The sequence below is a fragment of the Calypte anna genome, chromosome 1 (genome assembly GCF_003957555.1).
Source record: "Calypte anna isolate BGI_N300 chromosome 1, bCalAnn1_v1.p, whole genome shotgun sequence".
Taxonomy (NCBI): Eukaryota; Metazoa; Chordata; class Aves; order Apodiformes; family Trochilidae; genus Calypte; species Calypte anna.
Genome location: NC_044244.1, coordinates 41,231,105 through 41,251,166, shown reverse-complemented (window position 1 = coordinate 41,251,166; position 20,062 = coordinate 41,231,105). Strand labels below are relative to the sequence as shown.

Genomic DNA, 20,062 nt, shown 5'->3' with positions numbered 1-20,062 from the left:
CATTTATATTGGGAATATTGAGAAAGATAGTCCCTAGGCATTAGGATTTAGATAAAATTACTACCCAGTAAGCAGATACACCAAACTGGATATAGCAGACAAAGTTAATTTCCAGGTAATTGGTGTCAAGAATTTCAAAACAAGACATATACTTTTTTATCTTGTAAGGTAAACCCAACTAAATTAAACCAGAGCAATGTATGTCAAAAAACAGATCCCCGAATCCTCAGAATGCTGAAGTAATTAAGATCCTGCTCTGTACATGGCTTTGTTCCTCCCCTTTGTAAACAGCTATGAGTGATACCTGTTTCTTTGCCTTGTTTTACTGTCCTATTATTCCTTCATCACACTTTTAACAGTCAGTCATTTATGTTCATACAGCATATCCTAGACCTATGTTACCCTAAAAGGGAAAAAAGGGGAGGGGGAGCTTTAGAGATATGACTGGAATTATGAAAATTGGAAGAAACAGATGAAATACATCTAAGTGGGTGGGACAGATTAGTTTTCTTAGAAAGGAAGCCCAAACAACCAGCACAGGCTTTCAAGGTCAGGGGTTTTTTTAGCAATGTTAGAGACAATCACTCTGATTTGAATATGCAAGGATTAAAAGCACTGATTTTAATTTAACATACCAGATGACAAAAATGCAGCAGGCTAATCAGGCCTTCTTACCATAGCCATGAAATAAAACTTTCCTGCCAACATTCACTACTTACCAAGACAGTTGTGGCCATCATGGGCTAACATGAACCCATCATAACACGTACACCTGTAGTTGCCTGGAATGTTGATACACTCATGGACACAGCCCCCATTGTAGAAGTCATTCTCACACTCATCAATATCTAAAACAAAAGAGGAGGAAAAAAGAAGCTTTTATAAAAAGAGAATACTAAGAATACAAAAAAACCTATCCAAATAAGCATGATTGTTGAATATATGCATGTTCCTAATGTTTCTATATAATTATATTATGCATTTCACCCAATAGATGACTGAATACATCACGGTCATATATGACTGAAAAGCAGCAAGCCAGTGTGCATAGAGCACTTCTTCTCAAAGTAACTGTAGTATAATCACAGTAAGCAGTGATATGTTGTCAAAAATTTAAAACAAAACCCCAATTTTGGTACATTTTTTATATTTAAAATGCAGGTTTTGATTTTTGTCTTTAAAATAATCCAGAAGATAATGAACTAAACTTTTGGCATTTTTTTAACAAGCAGCTATTGGAAACACACTATAAATACAGCATAAAACAAGAACAAAGTACACCTTGTTTAACAAAAACTTCTCTGCTCAAAACAAGGATGATTTGGTATATTAATGAAGGTGAATATTGCTGTAGTTCTGTATAATAAACCTTAAAAAATACCATTTCTGAAATAGTTGAAACAGTTCACTAAGTTCTATGAAGCTACTATTGATAACTTAGAACAGTTTTGTCTGTCTAATCCCCTTGCTCCCCAAAACATCATTTTCTGTAATAATTCACATACAGCAACAAGTCCAATGTTTTATTCTTAGGTGGTATGCTTGAATTATTTTAATTAATTTTTGTGCACTAGGCTGTATCTGAAAGAGTATCATAAATGATAAGAGAGGTGCTCTCTGCTTCAACTACAAACAATCCTGTCACAATCTTCCTTCCCTCAGATAAACATAGCCTCTTCCCTCATTCTAGAAAGTGCAAACTTTCTTCTTTTTACAGATTTTATCTTGGCTTATATGTGGAACACCAGCACCACAGTCACTACTGTGAGTCATTCTGTGGTGCACTTCAGCTGGCTAAAAATACACAAATAATTATAGTCAACGTCATGGCTTGATAACTATCAGCTCTAAATCTGTAGTGCACTAGACCAAAAACCCCAGCTACTGTCCCTAAGTTAGACTGTGCATGATAAACAGATAAAAGTAATCTTTTTAGAAAACCACTTGTTAGTACACCAGTGCTCTTCTAGCAGTACATTTCAAATGCGTCTTCCATTGCAGAGGTGGCTGAAATATTTCTATATTAGATTCACATTAAAGTGTTATAATTTTTATGTCACTATCAGACTGCCCAGGGCTGAACAAGTCATTCTTTTTTTTCGAACAATGAAACAAATAGATTATTTGTTTAAATAAGTGATGGGAGAGACTTCAAAAGGGACATAATTATAAGAAAAGTAAAAGCCTTTTGAATACCTTCCCTTTATATCATACTTATTTCTAAAAAGTTCTACTGTGATTAGCAACACAAGGTGCTGATGTAATACAAATATCTAAGTTCCAGAAAGGGTAATCTACCAGATATATAAACCAGAAAAATAACACAAGGAATTTATTATTTTCATCTCTCTCTCAAGGAGCTTCAGTAACATTAAAATTTGCAAACAGTTTAGATTACCTTTCCCTTTTGTACTCCAAGAACTGTACAAAACTAGGACTGAACCAAACTTTCTACCTATTTCTAAGAGCAGTGTTGTAGGTTTTTTTGTGTTTCTGTTTATGCCAAAACCACACTGCTATTTAAGACACTCCACCTGGCAGGCTGATTGGAATTTCTACCTCTAATATTGCTAGTAAAGCACCATGGTGATATGACTGGTGAATTCAACACTTTATTTTTTAAAACAAAACCAGCCAATTAAAAGCCACAAGAAACATGCACAAAACATGCAAAGTCCAAGTGTTGAACTTTTTTTCAAGCTCCCATCTTCATCTTCTGCTTTATCCCATCTTCATCAAGAGAAAAGCAGACAACATAACTGCAGACCATCTGAACACAAATCCATCTTCTCATATACCCGGAGAACATTCTTTAAAGAATGACTTAGTGAAAGAGTTGAACAGCTATGAATTTACCAGAAGAACAGTATATCTGTCATAGCAGGATATGGCTTCCTTAGGAAGCTTAAGGTAGTGATAAAAACAATAGAAGTACCTTCAAAAAAAAACACACAGGCTTGCTCTTGATTTTATGTATTGTAAAACTCAAAATTTGCAGGGACCAGCTATGTTAACTTCTTTTTGGTAAGGTTATATCCTATTATTCTTTTTTTTCCATGTAATTGATAGAATTTGGTTTTAATCAAACTCTTGGCTCCAAACACCTCTTACCCAGAAAGTTAACTCTTCCCACTAATCTGCAGCTTCAATTATCTTTAACATTTTTAGTGCTTAATCACCTGTCTTTCATCATGAAGGGATTACCATAACACAAAAATGAAACAAGAGAAACAGAGGACCTGACCATGAAATATCTGTTCTGGATATAGTTACGCATACCGTTGAATTAGATTAGCAAGGTCTATCACAATCTATCTCTCAATGGGAAACCTAGAGTTTTGTCTACCCTGGCAAACTATTTACAAAGCTTTCACTGAAGTAAATAATACCTGTGCAGGCAGGCAACTCTTGGGGTGTCCAGTGAAGAAAACACCTTAAAAAAGTATTGCAATTTCCTCTCTAAATGAAATTAATTTCATATGGTATTAAAATGGCAGCAACTGTAGGAGCCCTGGAAAGAAATTAAATGCACCAAATTTATAATAATGACATTGTCTGTCATGACCTATTTGGATTTCCTGTGCTCACACGAGACAGCAACTCCTAATAGCAGAGCTGGATGCATAGAATCACATCCTCAGCTGTTGGTAAACTACTTTTGACCACCTCCTTTTGGGAAATGGTTTGGGAAATGTAAAAAATCCACATTTTTTGGATGTTTTAAAGGGAAATAACATCAGGAAAAAAGAGATACAGAGAAACTTTCTTACTTGGGTGTACTATTAACTGTACAGGTTCATCTCTGCCACAGTGAAGGAATCTTGGAAACTACATCTTAATTCCTTCTGGAAAGCAAAGATGAATCTTTTTGTTACAGCCTGGAAAGAAGCTAGCAGCCCTAGGGAACACAGCAGTTCCTTGCTCTACCAACCCAGACATGAATAATAATAATAATAATAATTTGTTCCTATAAGGAGCTGTAATTTACAATCCTGTAATTTCAGTTACAGGAAAAGAATTTTAAATTGTTTTCTTTATGTGACCTTTTTTTTCTTCTTCTTTCATTATTACAGGTGAAACTGACACTATCCCAAAATTTTTCTGTGTATTCTGCAACAAAGGGATGGCACCCTCTGGAGTCTCACCCAGCCACTCTGCAGAGAAGTAGCCCTCCCAGGAGTACATACAACTTGACTAAGAAATGTGGAAACAAAAAGTGATTTCTTCTACTTCCAATATGACTGCATTTCCGTTTGATGCTTGAGCAGAGAAGAGAATATGCAACCTCAAGCAAAAACTAATGTTTAAAAGACAAACCAAACTGTAAAAAAGAGTAAGGAAAATGCTATTTCCCATTTTGTCCAATCATTTTCAGCCATGTCATGAAATTTACTGCATGCTAACCATCTTCTCCAAGCACTATCAATCTTTGCTAGAAGGTAGCAAACACTTAACTAGCTAGACTTAACACCAGGAAAGTACAAAATCCATCTCCAGCAAAATCCATTCACACAATCCATTCATTACACCAGTTGCTATTAATTAAGTTCCTGAATGTCCAAAAAACATTACAATATATATAACATTTTGTCAACACTGCTACAGATCATTATGGGCTATCACATCAAAACAAATATCTACATGGAGTTGATGAGTTTTGGATCAGTGTCACAGCTAAGATGTCACAGAAGCTTTATGGATATTAACATGGAAAATGAAGAATGGCTGAGGCCTGCAAAGCAATGAGCCAAACTCAGCTTTTTTTTGCACTGATTTCTACAGAAAAAGGGAAAAGTGTGCATTATCACAACCTTTACCTTAGCACCTGCCAAGGCCACAGACCCCAGTAGTCACAATCTAAGAGAAGAGGAGTGGGTAAAATCTTTCTTCATTTTAAATTATTTCTTGACTACTAATGGAAGGGAAAGATCTGAACTTAATGTAGTAAACACAAATCTCAACTGAGAGGAATAATTTATGTGCTTGGACATTTTAAAATAAATAGGCAAAGGAAGATGTCTGCCCACATCAATTTCTTCTCATTTAGAGAACCACAAATAAAATTTAGCACACAGGTTTACTATGTAGATGTGGAATATTTCCTAAAAGAGCCAGATCCATAAAATAGATAGAAAAATAAATATTAAATTATTTTCATAAGTGTATGTTGATGTATAAATCCATGTATTTACCCAGTATCTGAAGAGAAAAATATTTTTATGTTCATCTTCATCAATTTATCTAGCTGTTTTAAACAAAATACTGCCAAAGAGGCATTATGGAGACAGTAAATAACATTATATTCACAAAACTTCCAACAAAGATAGACTGTTTTTGCCTTCCTGCACCCTAAGAGCTTGATGCTAGCCCCCTACAGAAGACAAAGCATCCCACTTTCAGAATTCTCTACAATCACCCATCTTCTGCTAAAAAAAGTCACTCTACAATTCTGCAATTGCAGCATGTTACCTGCTTATCCAGAACTGGTATGCAGCAAAGGACACTGCAAAATGCTAGAACACATATTTCTATGTGATAATATTTTATATTTCTGTGGCTTCTAAAACCTTTCAAAATTTTTCAGTGGTTCTTTACAGAGTTTTGGTCACTGTTCCTCCAAGGACTAATGCATTATCCTCGTTTCCATTGGAAAATACAGAAGAAAAGGTCTACCTCAGGTACCAAATCCTACACAGTTAATAATAGGATTTCAGTACAAACAGGGCTGTCCTCATCACTGCATAGTTTCATGCAACCTCGATCTCAGATGCTTGGGAAAGAAGTGACCTTGTAGTATCTGCAAGTGAAATCCTCTGAGATAAAATCCCAATCCAACAAAAGTAAGGAAGCATTTTTGTCACTGGCTTCATGGAGCTAGGAAGACATGTTTCCTGGGACTCACAGTAAAGATATATGTGAGACTGGATCAGCACTTAGGTTTCTTGTCCCTGCTTCCACTTCAGAACAAGCAGCATTGTAGCAACAACACCACGACTTGACTTTTAAGGAAACAGGCAGGAATGAAGTAAGATGCAAACTGACAAGAATACAAAAAATTTGAAGTCTTGGATCATAATCTATCACCTCTTAGTCTTTTTAATGATTGGATTTGGTGACTGTAAAAGGCATTAAAATAAGTAGAACCAACATGGGAATATTTGTATATACTCTATTTCTTTGGCAGATACTACATTTATTATACTTTCAGCAGCAATAGACACTAGATAACATGAACATAACGTGTTTGTATTTCTCATCTCAAATTGCACTTTCCTTAAGAAGAGAACCAGCTCCAGATCAAAGGGCCAGGAAAAAACCTCATATATAGGTTAAAGATCATTTTGGTTAAGTATAAGCCAAATCTGCCAAAAGTTCAGCTCTGTGGAAGAAATTCAACCCAAGTATAAATACTTAAATTATTAGATTTTCAGAAAGATTAGCATGTTCAGAAGTATTTAAAGTCTGATTTTTAAATTTAAAGTTTGCTTTTAAAATTTGCAAGAGTTGACTCATCTAGATGTATGAAGCATCAACTGTGAAAATTTTATCAATTCTACTCAACCTGACCTGCTGAATTATAGCTTCCCTCTTGTTTTGTGTTGCTGGAATTTGAAATCCACTCCAACTCCAAATTTTATGAAGAAAATATTGTCATATCAAGATTAATTACTTTTTTTTTTCTACCCTAGAAAAACTTCGACCTTCATCTTGGTGTAAAATCTGCTTCCGAAAATCCCTTCCCATGAAAAGCTTGGTAATTCACATTTTCTCTAAAGAAAGCAAATTAAAATCTATCATTTGTTATATCTGCTTCTTTCTGAGATACTTTATGTTTTGATGCTAACATCCTTACTCTTTAGATGCTGTGACCTTGGAAATGTTACGATCTAATGAATCAAAGAGGAACACACAGTGCAGTTTTTATGGCTTTGAAGTTGTCATGATGTTTTCAAGATGCTTGTGACCAAGAAAACTGTAAAATTTGATAGCCATTAGAACTACTCTGAGAGCCAAGGTCAAAGGTGAGCAGTCTGGGAACAAGGTACAATCAGAAAAATCAGCCTGATGTTTCTTAGTGGAGAAAGGAAAAAGGAACAGGTACAATAGGATGTTTAGCATGAGCTTTTTTCAGCATAATCCCTCAAGAGCCTTTCCACCCTGGCTACTGCGTCTCCAATGTTTTTCCTATTAGTGCATCCACAAAATAAAAAAAAATTCAATTTTACAACATCCTTCCAAAACGTCACAAACCCCTATTATAAAAGCAGCAATAAAATGAAAATGTCATGCCAGCCTAGTGGAGATAATTTGGATGCAATCTGTGGTATTGTTGGGGTGTTTTTCTGGAAGCCATTTCATAGAATTTCCAGAAAACAAATACTCTGTGCATGGTTTTTTTTTTTCCTTTTCTTCTGTGATGGCTGAGAACAAAGTTCATTATGCATTACATCTTGCTAAAAAATTTGTCTGATAAAAAGGGAGGGAAAAAACCTGAATAGTGGTCAAACTATGTAGAGCTATGTTCAGCTGGTTAAACTGTACATATATTTTTCAAGTGTGAACAGTTTCATATTTAGAACAATCTTACCTAAAATAATTTAATCACAGAATCAGAGAACAGTTTGGGTTAGAATGGACCTTTGAAGGCAACCTAGTCCACCACCGTTAATTCAGCAGGGACATCTTCAACTTGATCAGATTGCTCAGAGCCCTGTCCAACCCGACCTTGCACATTCCCAGGGATGGGGCTTCTATCATCTCTCTGTTAAACCACTCCAGTGTTTCACCACCCTCATTGTAAAAAATTTCTTGCTTATATCTAGTCTAAATCTACCCTCTTTTAGTTTGAAGCAATTACCTGTTGTTCTATCACAAATGGAACCAAAAGTATTGACAGGCTGCAATAAGGTCTCTTCTCCAGGCTGAATGACCCCAAGTCTCTCAGCCTGTCTTCATAGGAAAGGTTTCTGGATTACTCCAGCCCAAGTGAAGGGCATTGCATGTGGCCTTGTTGGACCTCATGAGGTTCACATGGGCCCACTTCTCAGGCTTTTCCAGGTCCCTCAGACATGTCAGCTGCACAAGCCAATTTGGTGTTGTCTACGAATTTGCTGAGGGAGTACTCAATCCCACTTTCTATATTATTGATGAAGTTATTTGACCTCCAAGGTACACTATTTGTCAGCAATCTCCATCTGGACCAATGACCACTGTCCTCTAGATTCAATCATCCAACCAATTCTTCATCCACCTAACAGTCCACCGATCAAATCTGTATTTCTCCAACTTAAGAGATGCTCAGCTCTGTTTAACTTAGGATGCGTTTGAAAGGTAAATGAGACATCATCCCATTTATGAATGGCTGTAAGATGGGACTTTTTTTACTTTCTATTTGTTTAGCATTTTTTCTCTAATGACAATTATTATCTCCTAATTTTAGAGAAAGCAGGATGAAACAAGGCAATAGATTGTGAAAATCTAAACTTCCTGCAATAAATGAATTATTATATTTTATATTTTTGGCGAAGGACCACCACATTTTTCATTCATTGATGTAAAATATGGTCTCTGGAGACTACCTTCCTGATACTTTCTTAGATTCACCTTCCGTTCCTCAGCTTCCTGTCTCTGTTCTCCTCTATGTTTCCCTCCTTGCTTAAACTCATAGTTCAAAGGACATTTTTAATGGCTGGACATTGATATGCCAGTCAATCTGACAACAGACAAACAAATCTACCCCTTTGATTTATTCTTTCAAAAAGCCTGGAGATCACTTACTGCTTCAGTGTATGTGTACTTTTCCAATAGAAAGTTATTACTGGAGTGTAGGGGAATAGAAATTACTTCAAAATAATTTTAAAAGAACACAGAAACTAAAAGCTGGGATTCTGTATGCACTTGGTGGAATATGCCAGCCACCTAAGTACACCTCATGGTAGCGCGTACACACTCCAGGAGCAGGAATGCAAAGCAGATCAAATAAATGATATGAAACACTCTTCATTTAGGACTTCAGAGGGTTCTTGACTTTTTAATTGACAAATCTTCCTACTACATTAGCATTAGGTTTATATATTGCTTTTTACCTAGAGTACCTTTTGGGGGGCTAAAACCCTTGGACAGCTACAGTCATTTATGGAAAAATAACTAATCTGAGTTCTTTCCTGGGAGAAAAATGTATTTTCTATTCATATACCTGAGTGTTATCCCTGTATGACATTTGCCATCTCAACCAGCACAATGAAAACATCTCTGGGACCATTTGAGCTTCATCGTGGTTAATGACAGTATTTTTCTACATAAAACCAAATTATTGTTACCCTGCATTATGCATCTCGAACCCTTGATTAGAGTTTGTTGTGGTTTGACATTTTTCTTAATTGATATTTAAACAGATTGGCTACAAGTTCTTTGAACTGCAAGTGAGATACCCAAATAAAGATGGATACCTGCAGAGCACATAATAGTTTTAGAGTCTGTCTTTATTTAGTAGCTGCCATGCCCGACAAGCTCAAGCAGAGACATTTCCTGTTCACAAGCTGTTATGAATGTGAAACATGACATTTGACAGCATTTTCTCCACCACTTCTAAAGCTCAGCCATTTCCATGACAATTCCTTCTTTTAATATAATGGGAAATGTTTTATTTCACATCTAATCTTGCAAATTCAAGATTTAGAAGGAGAATATTTTTATACACCTTACGACCACAACTAGTGCGCATGCATCCTAACGATTACTGTTTCAGTAAGTTGTGGCAGGAGGTTATTCCTAGATCTTTAAATTGAATTATGCATCTAACAACTTCAAGGGAGAGGCTTAAAACAGTGAAACTAGGTGATTAATACAGACATCATTCACCTATTTACCAGCCCCTCTAGGCATCTCTCTCATTCTCAGATTGCATACCTCTGACCTCCTTCAGCCTTCCATTTTTTAATTTCTGTCCTTTGACAAAAGGAAACAATCCCAAAATTCAATTTTGAAATAAATTTCCTTATTACCTATCAGTGGATGAATGTTTTTTCTGTCTCTTCATGTAGGAAAACAGAAGATGGCTATAACTTCTTGCTCATTTCAGAAAACGTCAGTGAAAGATCATGTATTATAAAATGGATAATTTCTTGATAATAAATAGCAAGTCCTGCATTAGTACCAGGCAGATTAACATTACTCTGGTTTCAGGCTGATACAGGTAAGGACACAAGCAGTATGAGAGGCTATCCAGCAGTGTGTTTCAACCTTCTCAGATATGAGGAACTGTTATGTTTCCAGTAGAGGCGCAAATCCTTGTATAGCAAAATTATGTCTTCTGACAGCAGGCTTACCTTTCCAAACCATTTTTTCTACATGTGCTTTAGCGGTAGTCTTTGGGCTACTGCAGACTCTTGGCTAATATCTGCATGGAGATGCAAAGATTTGCGTCCCCTGACAACTTCATAGTTATGAAGCCCAAGAAACCAGCTCAGCCTATTATTTTGTCATCTGTTCCCTGAATGCAAATTCATAGAGTTCCCTGACTACATCTTCTATGAAGCGAACACACTCCCAGCATTTTGGTTTGAAGAGAATAGCAAAAGGCAGCCTGTAAGGACTGCCACTCTTAAGTCCTTCACAAATGTGAAGACTCTTAAGTCCTCATTCATCCATTAAACAGCAGCTGACTAGAGGATAACTGGGATGATCATAACATTTATTTTTGCTATAAGCAGTTTTTCCAATTACAGAAGTATTTATTTGAAATAGGAAGGTACACCTAACAGTAAAATAGCCATGGCACACATAGAATGTTCTGAAAAATCACAGAATCAGGACTGTCAGAGTTGGAAGGGACCTTTAATATCACCTTTTTTTTTTTATTAAGAGAGAGTTGAAGATGATCAAGTCACATTTTGCTTCTACAACGACAAATTCAGCTTGCATAGAATTGTGTTTCAGAATCTCAACTTTCACTAATTTAAAACTCTCTAGACCTATGATAATAAGATAATATTCTAAATGTGAGTGCACATAAATTTCACAGCTTTAAGAGCTGTCCCAATCAGAAGTCAGTGGATTTGGAAACTGCACACTCATGCAATGTGGAATTACTTTCAAGATGTCAAAACATTTGACAATTTTGCTGCAAAACTCAGAATTCTGGCACAGATTCTCAGCTCTTTCACCTAATCTGTTTCCACAGTGTGTAAAATACCTTCCATGTAATTTTGTTTGTATACAGAGATCAACAAGAAGCTGTAGATGCTGCTGTAGTACATCAATATAAAAGGGTCTCATTTTCAAACAAACATTACATTAATGTAATTTTTGGATTCAAGGTGTTTTTTTTCCTGAAACAGAGAACCCTGTCCTACTGATTTCTGATGACAATTCTAAAATTATTTTAATCACATCTGATGAAGGCTCTCTTCATTTTTCTAAAAAGCCATGCAGAAATTGGTCTTGTGAGCCAGAGTTCTATTTATCACCAAAGACAAATAGTAAGAGAGAAAATTTCAAAATTGCCCTTTTGTTTTCTACCTGAGAATGGGTAACAATTTTCTAGAAGAGAAACGGATCTATAGATAGTGAACACCAGCATGGAACCCATAAGCTTTCCCATGATTACCCTTTACAGGCTCTTCAAAACAGTGGCTAGACCATTTGGCCAGTAGAGAAGTAAGCAGGGGCTCTCTGAACAGGAACTAATAAAGTTACACACTCTCCTTTGCCTGACATGCAGGTGTGAGGGCCAGATGAAGCTGGGGTAGGCTTTATGAACACGTATTCTGTAGTGAGAAAAACTCAAGGAAAAGCAGTAAGGATGAAATTTAAAAATCAAACATGAAAACAGGATTGGTGACCTGTGAATCATAAAATATTTTCAATCACAAGCTGTGCTCACATCTGATGTTTGGACGAGAAAGAAAGAGCAAACAGATGCAATCAAATAGCTTTGCCAAGAAATTAGACACTCCTCCTCCAGTGTTCAGACATCTTCTACTGGCATACACGCCATCCATGGATGTTATAGCTATTCAGTATATAAAAAGGGAACTGCAAGTATGGAAACAGCATGTCCATTTTCTGAAAACTGAAGAGAACTCATGCTCATAGCCTGGAAATTTTCCTTTTGTCATTTTATGTAATTATACATGCTTTTTATGTTAGGGAGGATGTTAGATAGGAAAAACCAAAGAATGCCAACAACTTCTGTGCAGTATTCAAATAATAACGCACATTTGACAGAACGGACCACAGAAAACCAGGCAGTCTAATTGTACTGCCTTCCTCCCCAGCAGTAGAGGGATAAAAGTAGATAAGGTTATATAAACATTCCTTCAGTCCTATCAAGTTATTCTCAATACTATCATTTAGATGATTTATCACGAAATGACTTTTGCAGCAATGTTATTTTATTATGCGAAGGTAAGCAAAATGCAGCAATCTCTTGACTAAAGACTTACCAACCCAATACACAGTTCAGGATTTTTTTTAAATTGGACAGTACTTCCAATATGAAACTAGAGAATAGAGAAGTCACTGTTTGAAAGGCTCTTGATGAATTACCCTGACTTCTTTCTCCTTGCCATCTATATGGATAACTTCTCTTTTAAGGCTATATTTGGTGTATATTCACAGTATTTCTAAAATAGATAAACAAAAGCCCAGGAGAGAAAACATTACAACATCATTGGTTATTTACTGAAAACAAGGTACTAAGGTCTTGGTTAATACAGGACTTCACTCAGTAAAAGGCTTAGAATGAATTAATAGGGTTGTAGGTGTTTAACCATGGATCCTACTTTAACAATGTAACCATCCACAGTTACCTTAACATCCAGATCAAACTTTTCCAAGTACCTATTCATTTTTTGCAACTGACTTGATACTCTCCTTAATGAAGTCTCATTTTCAGAAAAGTGGGACGGAAGGTCAGCCATTCTGAAGGTTATGTTAGCTGCCAAGCCCGAAATTATTAATTGGTTTTGTAGGGTTTGGCCATGGAGAGAAACATTATGTGACACTCATGGGAAACAACAGTAGGTGGGAGGCTGAAAACAGACAGGTGTATATGACTTTCTGCTCCTACACAATTCTTTTCCAGTATACTGAGCGTGGCTAATCACTGACTTGCTGGTTGTGAGCTTTGCAGAACACCTGTATCAATCATAGAACAGCTTAGGTTGGAAGAGACCTTAGAGATCATCTACTCTAACCATCCTGCCATGGGCAGGGATGCTTCTCATCTCAACAAGGTTGCTCAAAGCCTCACTCAGCCTGGCTCTGAACACCTCCAGGGAGGGGGCATCCACAACTTCTCTGGCAATGTTTCAGAGTCTCACCACCCTTGTACCAAAAAACTTCTTCCTAATATCCAGTCTAAACCTATTCTCCTTCAGTTTAAAATCATTTCCCCTTGTCCTATCACAGGATAATCTTATGAAAAGTCCCTCCCCAGCCTTCTTGTAGGTTCCCTTAAGGTACTGGAAGGCAGACGTAAGATGCCTCCAGAGTCTTGTCTTCAGGCTAAACAATCCCAGCTCTGCCAGCCTCTCCTTTTAGGACCTCTAGGTGCTCCAGCCCCTGCATCATATTTGTGGCCCTCCTCTGGACACATTCCAACATATCTATGTCTTTCTTATGGAGGGGACATCAGAAATGGATGCAGTCTTTGAGGTAAAGTCTCAAAAGTGCAGAGTAGAGAGAGAGAGAATCACCTCTCTTGATCTGATGGCCACACTCCTTTTGATGCATCCTAGGATACAGTTGACCTTCTGGACTGCATGAGCACATTGCTGGTTCATGTTGAGCTTCTTATCAATCAACAACTGCAAGTCCCTCTCCAGGGCTATTCTCAACCTGCTCGGTGCACAGATCATAACTGTGCTTAGGAGTGGTCCAACCCAGATGCAGGACCTTGCACTTGAACTTGTTGAACCTCATACACTTTTCTCAAGCCTGTTAAGGTCCCTCCTGGTGGCATCTCTTCCCTCAAGTGAATCCACCACACCACACAGCTTGGTGTCATCAGCAAACTTACTGAGGGTGCTCTCAATGCCACTGTCCATGTCACCAACAAAGGTGTTAAACAGCACTGGTCCCGGAGCAGACCCCTGAGGAACTAAGGGGTCTGTAGAAGCAAACATACTCATCGTTGATTTCTATTCTGAAGATGCCATTAAACTGAGATTTGAATTAAACTTCCGGCTTGAGAACTCCCTAAATCTCTAGTTGCATTCAGTGCCAAAGACTGCACATCAAGCTAGGCAGATCTTTTATCAAGCATGATCTGGCCAGTTTACACTGAGAGTAAAAGACAAATACGCTTAGATACTTGGTATTGCCATGGACAGGGACTAGAGTTCTTTTTACCCAGTGTTAAGAGCCTAATTTTACCTTCCTGTAATGGTTATAATTTAACAGTGTTTGTATACTTCATCAGTATAGAACATGCAACAAATGCACACCAGGAGAAATTAAAAATAATCCTTAAGAGGTACTACAAAGATCTGGTAACTAAGCAAAGGAGGCTGGCATTCAAGAAGATCTATCACCTCACCATAACTGATACAAGTGACTTTTCTTAGAATTAAGTTCTAAGTGCACAGAGACATCCAGCAGGCTTAGTGCAAAGGACTCTCTGGAATTAAAAGCTGTGCAATTTAAACAAAGGCATGATCACACTGTTTTGCAGTGCTTCCTGAGTAGGACACATCAAGAAAAATCTTAAGTCTGAGTTCTGAGTAAACAAATTTTTAAAAATAAGCTTTTCCCTTAAAAAAACCAAAACAAATCAAAACAAAAAAACACTGGAGTATATTCGGTTTGGTTTAATTTTTTAACTATACACTTGTGCTGGATAGATGAGGGCCTATTTTAAATTAAAGAATAAAAATGTAAAACTGAGACTGGAAGGACGAATTTTATAATGATTGAATGATAATAATGCAGCTTAAAAATCTCCTGCCCTGGTTAAATTCTAAGCACAATTAAGTACAGAATATTTTTCCTTCATTTCAATGGACCTTGAATCTCACAGCTGCGGGTGCTTTGGCCAGGATACACTTCATCCAAGTTTACACAATTACATTGTAGATGTCCAAATCTGTCTTAAAAAAGAGACTGCTGTTTTCAAGCCATGATTTATCTGACCTATTTTAGTGTTCATCAATACAAGGCAAACTGCATAAGATAAATTTCTATTTCTCTCCATGAATTACAAAGGGAAAGCAAGGTGAACTGCTTAAATGTACTGATCTGTCCAACTGAGATCCATATTTAGACAAAGGAAATCTGCCCTTTGAAATCTTCAGATACCCCTGAAATTAACAGAAACTCTACCAGTATACCAAATGTTCAAGAGATAAGAGTCAGAGCCTCCCTCTCAGTATAACAGACTTTATTTTTGCTGCATGTTAGGTCTTGGAAAGGAGTGCAATCTGAAGCCCATTATCAATTGTCTGAGCACAATTTAAATGTTAAAATAAATGAATTATAGGATGTATTATTAACAGTTGTAATTATGTCTAGTATACCTATTAACTGCAGTGACTGACAAGCATTCACTTGAGGATAGAGAAATGCTGGAAGCTAATTTTTGCATTAATTCACATGTTAATTTGTGACTCCAAAAAACTTAAAACAAAGGCCAGCAACATGTTTTTGAATTACCACAGGAAAAGTAAAGTAACCCCAGCCCCCAACAGTCAAACAACTTTACAGCCATCAGAAGGCACAAAACCACATGGAACAGATATTTTTAATTAAGTGCAATATAAGGAGAATAATGGTTACCCAAATTCAGTCTAAACAATTATTATCCAAAGGGTCTTAGTATTTTAAAATAAGCCATTTAAGAAAAGCTTACTGCTTTAAACATAAGCTGTTTCTGATTATAAAGTAGAGCTTTTAATTAAGATTAGTAAGGCCTAATTCAAGCTATAATTTGGTTCCTTTAGTTAGCAAATGTCTATTAAAACTGAGCAATTAAGATTAAATGGGTTGAAGCATTTAAAGCACTCCCCCCTGATTCAAATACTATAATAGAAAAGACCATGTCAACGACTAATTCAGACCAGAAGACATGTACTTCCTTTAAGTTTTATACTTCCTTCTTGATCATAAATTTTACTAAAGAATCCATTATTAAACTTTATTTTTAGTGAAAATAATATATTGTTATATGTTTGTATGTTGCAACATACTGTGCATAATTTAAAAAACAAAATAAAAAATATAGTGAAAAGTTTACTCATCTTATATCTTTTCTTCCTTAATTTTATATAGTTCAGTAATAACAAAATGTAGTAAGCTTCCCAGTAGCATATTTTGCTCCTCTGACAATTGTGTTCAGCCTTGGCATAACTGTCTTAAGTGCATCTGTTGTGTGCCTATACACTGCCTTTCAAAGCATTCCCACCTCACCTTTCACTTCCCATTTTCCCAGCTTCTTCAAAGACTAAAATCCTTCATGCTCTGTCACATCTTTGAGAACAAGTTATTTTTCTGAGGGCATGACACCCACACATACCCCTGCCCAGCTCTGGCAAAGCCCTCAACCAGCAGGTTCCCAACACTCACCTCTAAATGGAAAACCTCTCATGTGCTTTCTGGACTCTTCAGAACTCCCAGTGAGCACACAAACCTTGCCAGTGTGAATCATTTAATTTGATCAAGACACCAGGAAGTGTTTTCCATTAAACATGAGACCTACAGAGTATGCTGTGTCCAAACAGGATCATTCAAGTGGCTTCACAATTACAAACACTGGAACTTTCCTAAGTGAATCCCAACATAAATCAGAAACATGCCAGTCCTTCAAGAAAGTGTCCCTTTCAGGACTCCATACCTTGACTCCATCTTGTTAAATCAGGCATTACATAATGTAATCTTACTCAGGATAAGTATTGATAAATATTGATGTTGTCTTCCCAATGTGGAGTAAGCTACAGCACCTGCCTGTTACCTTTTCTACAGATTGCCAAAACACTTGTCTTAAAAACACCTAAAAATTACTACCAGGGCCTAATCGTAACATCAGTATAAATGATAATGAACGAAAATCACTAAAAACAGTCCAGGAATGTATTCCAGTAATTCTGTTCTTCTCAGATAAGAGGCTAACACCCAAATTTACAAGCTGGAATTCCTTGGGATAGTTAAATATATTATAATGATATACTAAAATAAAGGTTGTACTCACTTTGTGCAATGACATCCAGTGAAAGCACTCAGAAACAGTGGAAACTTTTACTTTAACTCAAAGTAAATAGTGTCAATAAGCTATTTTAGAAAAGGGATGCAGTTGCTGCTGCTATCCTGAATGGATGTCTGTATTCCCTATCTAGAATAAAAGCTAAAACTTTTGGGTTTTGCTTCACAAAACCACACATGAAGCAGTCAACTGATTTTTTTAAGTATAATGTAATTCTCACAGTTCACTCGAGAAAAATAATTTTTAAAAGATTTTAGAACAGAAATGGTGAATGGATGTTAAGTGCCAGAAGCATAAAGAAGATAAACCATTTTTATATAGATATAGAAGTGACTGTTAGCATAAAACTTAAGTGACAATACCTTAGATTTTACCCAAATCACAAAACAGTTGTTTTCTAGTCAATTGGAATGGTTAATCATACATAAACAACAATTTGAGAGTCTTTTTTCAATTGTTAAAGCTTTTGACAGAACAGTAATAGACAAGTTCCCCCATTCTGAAGCCATAGTCTCCTTAGATGTAAAACTATATATACAGAATAAGATGCTTCCCTATTCATATAATGAAACAGTCTATACCAAATGAAACCAACTATACCCAACCAAACCATTTTAGCCTTCAGGTTTTTATTTCAGGAATACAGGCTGAGGTTGTCTATTTCTGCCTTATACTCTTTCCCTTGCTCACTCCTACACATCAAAACAGTCATAGGTCAGAGTGATTCTGGCAGCCCTCTTCCACTCAGTTATTCCTTGCACTCTGGATACACACTCCAGTCTGAACAGAGGTAAAATCACTTTTCTAGGAATTCAAGCCAAGCAAAAGCCACAGGACTTCACTTGTGTCTGCTCTCTAGTAGCCAGATAGTTCACAGTTAGCCTCCCTAATGAAGCAGTCTCATGGCTTTGGGTCAGTCTGCAACACAGGCCAAGTGAGACTGCCTTTCTCCAGAGCCCATGCAGACAAAGCCACTATGAGAGCTCTTAGGAAAATCCTGTTGAGGGTCAGAAGCTGGAGCAGTTTGGAGCACCTGTTTTTCCAGCTTGTGGTATATCAAGACCACTATTAAGGATCAGAACAACAGTACCACTGTGCATGCAATAATTGGGCTGGTTCAAGAGAAAACTCATGTAGGGGAAGGACAAGAGGAAATTTGATCATATTCATCTCTAGACTAGTTGGAATGCATCAGAAAAATTGAAATTTCGAAATGAAGTCAGACTTTCATGCTTTGTAGTTAGACAAATACATAGGCGTGTCTCCAAGTCACAGTTTTTACGGAATCCTTTTCCAAGAAAGTTTATCAAACAGGAAATTGCAAAAACTATAAAGGCACAACTCTACTCAGTAAAGATACCTACAGAGGTCTGAAGTCAGATATCAAATGCCTCCTATATACATGCTGCCAAAAAAAAAATACATTACCTATACACCCCATTCAGCAAAGTAAATACCCATGTATTTCAGCCACTTTTTCACTGTAACAGGGAGACAACTTGCCTGAAAGTTTTGAATATAGCCTCTGCTTCCAGATAAATGATGAAATGAAAACAAAGGCACTTCAGCGTAATTTCCCTCTGATAACAAAAATAACTAGAATGCACAGCAGTTATTTCTTGTAGTATATTCAGCAATGACATGTCAAACAATTACTCCTGCATAGGTTCCTATTCTCAGATCTCTGAAGCACATTCTGCAGCAAAACGCTCCCCCCCCAGAACACTAAAAATCACCAAATCAGTATTGTGCTGCACTCTTTTGGGTTTTTGTTTCAGTTAAATTTTTTATGTTCTGTGAACATTATGCCTTTTAAACCTAAGGACTAACAGTAGTAAACTAAAGCATGGGAACAATGGTATGCAGCGTTCAACAATCTCAAGCTGAGAGTAAATAAAAAATTGGCTTTTATATTCACTGAGATAACAGCTCATCTGCTTGATGAATTAATTATAAGAACCAGAACAATCTGAAGGTAATTTCATCTATTTAATATTTCTGATTCTGTCTTTGGTGGCTGTACTGAGAAGCATTTTCAACAGCTGTGAAAGCATCACCTTGACTTTGATACATTACCCATGTGGGCTACAGCACCAAGCACAACGCTCACATCTTAAGCACTAAGATCAGGCCTGAAGCACCTGCAAGATGAAGGTGTTTCATCAGCTTTTAATTATCAGTCTTTTTTCTCTGTTCCTTGTTCACTGAAGGAAACACTGTGATCTTCTACAGCTTCCAGAGGGAGCGTGGTAAAGTAAAATAAGATGGTATCTTCCATTTCTTAAAACATCTAAACAGAATCACTTACACTTAAGCACATGCCCAAGTACTCTGATGAAATGAGGCATCTGAAAAAAACAATTCTTCAAACTGTAGTTTAAGTCTTTTGCTGAGCATCCTAAACATGTAGAAAAGTCTTGAAATGTCAAGGGAGTCTTTCAGACCTTATATTCAGTTGCTTATAACTGCCAAATGTTTATGTATGGGCTACAATTTTTCATGAAAGGTATTTAAATAAAGGTATTTAAATTTAAAACAAATACATACATACTAAAACAAACAAAGAAAAAAATATGCAGAAAACTGGCTTTTTCATAAAGTGACTCTATGGAAAATTTACTGCTTTACTATTTCTAAAAAAATCTCTCCCAATCACTTGAACAGATTTAATATTTCAGATTTTGTTACATGTTACCTTTCAGTAGTTTCCTTGGGACACAGAAAGTTGGCCAAATTACAGCTGAAAATTCACCAAACAAAAAATAATAATTTAAAGAGATAGTAATTAAAAAATAGTTACAACAAAATAAATTCACAAGCTCAGCAGGCATCAGTTGAAATTTAGGTAGCTAAAGCTTAAAAAAA

General features: G+C 36.5%; 1 protein-coding gene across 2 annotated transcripts in view; it reads right to left on the bottom strand.

Moving 5' to 3' along the window:
* Nucleotides 1-20,062, bottom strand: part of SCUBE1 (signal peptide, CUB domain and EGF like domain containing 1) — a 184,065-nt gene that overhangs the window by 152,312 nt on the left and 11,691 nt on the right. For both annotated transcript variants that reach the window (XM_030469242.1, XM_030469241.1), the window contains exon 3: nt 720-848. In XM_030469242.1, coding sequence (XP_030325102.1) covers nt 720-848 — 129 coding nt within the window. The remainder of the gene's footprint in view (nt 1-719; nt 849-20,062) is intronic.